This window comes from Mus pahari, chromosome 2 (genome assembly GCF_900095145.1).
Source record: "Mus pahari chromosome 2, PAHARI_EIJ_v1.1, whole genome shotgun sequence".
Lineage (NCBI taxonomy): Eukaryota > Metazoa > Chordata > Mammalia > Rodentia > Muridae > Mus > Mus pahari.
In genome coordinates this window covers 75,784,264-75,789,807 of record NC_034591.1, presented here as the reverse complement: position 1 = coordinate 75,789,807, position 5,544 = coordinate 75,784,264, and the positions used below count along the sequence as shown (strand labels likewise).

The 5,544-nt window shown below is 33.5% G+C and overlaps 1 protein-coding gene across 1 annotated transcript; it reads right to left on the bottom strand.

Annotated features, from left to right (window-relative positions):
• Positions 1-704: 704 nt before the first annotated feature.
• On the bottom strand, positions 705-4,916 carry LOC110316722 (vomeronasal type-1 receptor 100-like). Its single transcript, XM_021191176.1, has 2 exons — positions 4,832-4,916; positions 705-2,243 (listed from the first exon to the last, which is right to left on the bottom strand). Exon 2 carries the CDS (start codon positions 2,208-2,210, stop codon positions 1,293-1,295), a length of 918 nt encoding a protein of 305 aa, XP_021046835.1. The 5' UTR covers positions 2,211-2,243; positions 4,832-4,916; the 3' UTR covers positions 705-1,292.
• Positions 4,917-5,544: the final 628 nt, after the last annotated feature.

The window sequence follows — 5,544 nt, the reverse complement described above, 5'->3', positions numbered from 1 at the left end:
CCAGAAACAGGATCTTTCCCAGAAGCTGTGTGGCTTCCCCAGCTGCCCTCTCTCTGGCAGTGCACCAGAGCAAAGATGGCTCTCCTTAAGGCTCAGGCCTTCAGGATTTTGTATTCTTAAAGGGTATCTCTGTTAAACTTGTGTGCGTCTATGTCTTCATGTCACCTATTACATATTATTTATTGTTCCTTTCTTTGTCTCTTTTCTACCATGTTTTTCTCTATTTTTGTTTTTATGTTTGTTTTAAATTACTGTTATTTAGCATATTATTATTGATTAGATGCTGTTTTGTTTAATAAGGGAAACTTAAAGAGGGTTGATCAAGATAGAGAGGATGAGGGAGAACTGGTAGAACTAGAGGAAGGAGAAAATCTAATCAGAATATAATATATGAAAAATGTTTTCCAATAAAAGAAATAAATAAGTGTTAAATTGTGGGGTATGGATAAACACTAGTGATCACAGAAGAGAAGAGGAAGAGATATGAGAATCCCTATCTGTTAACCTCCTATTAGGTAAGAGACTATTTGGTAGGCTCCAAGTACAGAAGAGATACACTATAAGAGCATAAGTTGAATGGTATCTGAAGAAGAGCAGCCAAGATCATCTCCTGGCCAAACGTGTACATGAACACACCTCCTTTGTCTGTGCACATGTATACAAGAATACACACATTCACAAATCCCATATTGTACATATGTATCTGTATTTAAATAATTTTATTTATCAATAATATTTCAATAAATGTGGATGAAATGAAGAGCAAGTAAAAACACTTAATAAAGTTTCATATGAGACTAATTGAGTAACTGTACTTAAAAAAGGACAACATTAATTCATATTAAACTCATTATTAACTTTAAAATGTTGAATTTTGTAAACATCATTAAAGCTACAATTTTGACTAAAATTTATGAATAAATATAGATTAAAATGGCTTCAAGAAAAAGCTGACAAAGCATTTATCAGTGAGTAGCTACTTTGAATAACCTCAGAATCAAGGACACTTCTAAGATAAAGCAAAAAGTATGAAGAAGAGAATTGATGTGGAAAGAGCAATTATGCGGTACAATGACCTTGAAAGTTTATAGTATATGGCATCTGTAATGTCAAAAGAATATATGTATGTAATACCATAAACTACTTGAATCATATGATGAATGTCACTGTTGTACATGAACAAGTGAAGATTAAGAAGGATGTGCAATTTAGAAAAGGTATGACACTTGTATATATAAATCAAAATAAGTGAATAATTTTTAAAGGAAGAGAAATAATCATTTTTAGAAAATCTAGTGAAACTTGGAGTACACGTTTTTCAGTATACTGATTATTCTCTTATCAGAAGTGATTTGAACTAAAGGAGTTATTGTGGGATAGGCATACATCACTAATTTCTGAACAGACAGCACAATGGGTCCATACATCCATGACATGATTGAGGTGAAAGTGATGATGAAGTCCAACCAGTACATGAACACAAAGAACACTACCAACAGCAAGATGGTCTGGGTGGCCCTTTTCTCAGGGGATGCTCTTAGATGGCTGATGTTATGAAGATGTTTGCATTGCCTTTGATGTCTGCACAAGATAATCACCATGTATGTGCTTGTAGTCAACATGACTCCTACAAGAAACACATCTCTGGAGATTATCACTGTTAACATCAATTCTCTGATGATGTGGTTCATGGGGAAGAGTGAGCAGGATTTAGTGACCTGCATCTGGTGGGTCTCACTCACATTGGTAAAACCAGCAACATAGAAGATCAACCTACTACTGAATGACAAATTGAAAGACCAAAAATAGAAAAAAGCATAGATAATGTGTCTTTTTACTTTATTCTTAAATTGTGCCAACAGTGAAGTACTGGGACTGATTGTGACAGCCTGAAACACACTCAGAAGGCAGGTGATGCAGACAGAGAGGCCTCTCATCACTCTGTTTATGTAAAAAGTTGTCTTACATTTGATGTCATTCCCTAATTTTAGTGACTCTAATATGTTTGCAAGCAAGTTATCTCCTTCACTGAGGATCATCATTATGTGAATGAAGGCCAGTTGACAGGAGATCAGGTCCATGGGCTTAGTTCTGTCACCTAGTATTTTGGAAATATAGAAAAAAAGGAGAAACATATTGGCTAGGACTCCAAGTCCAGCTTGGATATAGAAGACATTCTTTAATGAGGACATAGTGTAGAGTATATTCATCTTGAGAACATAGTAAAAGTGTATTTCATATATCTGAAAAAAAAACCAAAGAGTGTATATGTGAAACTTGGGATTCATTGGACAGTTTGCTTATATTATCATTCTATTTTGTCTACCAATTCTTCATTAATATGTATCTTCAATGTCTGATATTCCAGACTGTATATCATAGCCCACATTTCTATAAAACATCTATGTATCTCATAGATATAAAAATTAAGTTAATAAATGTCTACACAGTCATATCTGTACAGCATGAACAGTTTTTCTCAGGCTTCTTAATAGAATGCCTTAGAAATTCAATCCCATTGATTTAATATTTCTCATTGTATAGGTAACTCATAAAATAGTAGTGATGAGTACAGAATATTAATCATATCTATGTAACTGAGCAAAATGCATGTTGTTCTGTCAAAAAAATCTCAAAAGCCATTCAAAATTCTGCCTCACATTCTGTAATTTTATCATCCTCTTTTGCTTCATCCATGTTTTGACTCATAATTTGGATGTGATCACAGTTCATGATTATCTCCCAATTTCAATCACTAAAGTATCTCTCATCTCATTGTTTTTAAATATTTTTTCTACATGAAATTTTACATCCTGAAAATTTAGAATTGAAGATGCTGGTACATAATTGTACTTTCTATACCCTATTAATAATATAACTATTATAGTTATAAATGGTCCTAGATGAATTCTAGTTCACTTCCCATCACATTAAAACTCTTTGTGAACTTCAATTAAGAATCAAAGAACTACTATTTTTCCTTCCTTTTGTGGGAAAGGAAAGTGTGTCACTCACAACACAATTCCTTATTTCAGGTCATCCATGTTATTCTACCTATCTACCCTCTTCTCTTTATTTATCTCCCACACCATTACATAAGAATCTACCCAATTTCCTCTTTGATAAATTGTGTCCTGCTACTCCTCCTTACCTTCTTCCCACTTCTTTTGTATGTACCTACCTCTTTCCTACCAAGTAGCACTGTTTTTCCCATTTTCTTGATCAGATACTTGTATTCAGCTATTCTGGTGTCTATTGTTTCCACACTCACCCCATATCCTGGCAATGGTCTGGTTTTGCTTTCCAGGTTTTTATAGTTTCTAAACTTTACATAATCACACCTGATGATGTGGAGTTAGGAGTCTCCAAGAAGAGAAAACATGTGACATTAAGACAAGCACTATTTTCCATATATAATGACAAACATGTGATTATTAATATTACCATGTTAATATTTTATTTGGGAATTCTTGTTTGAGATCACATACTGTCAAAACCAAGATCTCAAGTGGTGTCATATATCACCAGGTCCCAGATATTTTTACAGTTCCACTCAACAATTTTACATTTGGTGCTTATGTAAGTTACTTGGTCTGGTTACCAGAATCATTTTATTATTGAATTGATTTAATTAAGTACTTTAAAATCAGCTTTGTGACAAAGAAATTGTGAATGACCACACTGAACTAGAATTTTGTAAGAAAAAGTGTGCTTCATTATACTTTCAATTTCACTTTTATATTTCATATATAGAGACACATATATGCATGCATGTATAGAAATAATGCAGAAGTTAGTAGAAGAGACCTTCCTGTAATGTCTCGATGAAGATAACATGATAAATCACACATTTTATATTCATAGAATTTTTGGTGATAAATTTTTTTTGGTGATTAATTCTTAAACAAATGGATTCATCTCAATTGCCAGAGCAAATCATGTAATTCTCTCAACATGTATTTACAGTAGCTGCAAACTGATATTCTCTGTGCAGAAGAGCATTGGGATTAAGGCTACAGAGCTGGAATAGTGATTAAGAGCAATTTTAACTCTTGTCTAGAGTAGGGTTAGATTCTGAGCAATGACATGATGGCTCATGACCAACTGTGACTCTAGTTTGAGGCAATCCATTGCTTGTGACATGGAATGTTGGTGGTATAATACAATAATAATACTTAACTTAAGCCCTGCTCTCCAAATTGAAAGAAGAGTAGTCATATACCAATTTTAAAATTGCAAATGCACAAAATTCTATGGATAGTAACTTTGTATTACTTTTACATCTAAAATATATTAATGTAGCACATTTAATATAAGTAATATATAAAATGATAATATAAGTTAACAAATAGTAATCTGAAGTATTTTTTCTTTTCCCAAAGATATGTTCTTTAATGACTCTCTTCACATCCATTACTTTGTAAATAATTGTCACATACAGAAAATGACACATCTTCTAAATGATCAAGTGGCATCTTTCTCTGGAGTTCACTGAAGCTGAGAGTGGACCAGAAAAGACTATAGCTACCATGACTACAGAGTTGTTAACATATGCATCCACTGAGAATAGTCACTTGTTTTACTTGAAAAAATTACAATTCTGTGGCCTTTCACAGGAGTTTAAATCGTAATATTTAGTTGTAAGTACTAATACCCAAAACGTGCTGATTAAAAAAAAAAAAGTCATAAGAGTGGAGAAGCCATCACAATTAAGTTGACCCAGACTGAAAAACAAGCAGTGTTCAGACAACTGTCTCAAGAGATGTGCAATAAAAGACCAAGAGCTGCTTTATATACCTAGCTCTACATTTTAAAAGAAAGATTATCTTACCTCCTCATCCTCACTGTATTTGATTGTGGAATAGTTTTTGTTTTCAAATTTATGGTGATTTTTGCCTTCTGCTTTGTAGAGATTTAGTGATCCAAGGGGGACATACGAACACAATAGATGACAAGTATCTATTTTATTTTAGCTTTACCACAATTAGTGGGTAATGACCTTAAAACAGTAACAGTAATCAGAGAAGGTAATGTGAGTATGTGACTTTCAGGTGACAAGGCACGTGGTGTTGGCAGATGTACTGTCCACTGTCAGCAACAAGAATAAATCTTCAAAAATCTCAGCAGTTGAAGACCTTAGCCACTCAAGCTAGTGTCATGGAACCTTTATGAAACACATAATGACAATAGAAATAAACACTGATCACTTATTGCTAAGGTATTAATTCATAGCTATTACTTAATCCACTTATATAACTAACATGGATGAATTGTTCTTAGGAAATTGAATTTACAGCAGCATAACAGTGATCTCACAGATACTATCGAGAATATTACAATATCACACTTATGAGCCAATTTCCCTGAGATAAAGCAGCAGCAGCAGCAGAGGCGTCACTGCAGAGACTTTGTGGAGCTTGCCATACTCAGATCTTAATTGTAAGTTGCATGGAATAATTTTGGAAAGGATATGAAAATGTTCACTGGGAATGAGTGTGTATGTGATTATGTGTATATGTGTGTGTGTGTGTGTGTGTGTGTGTG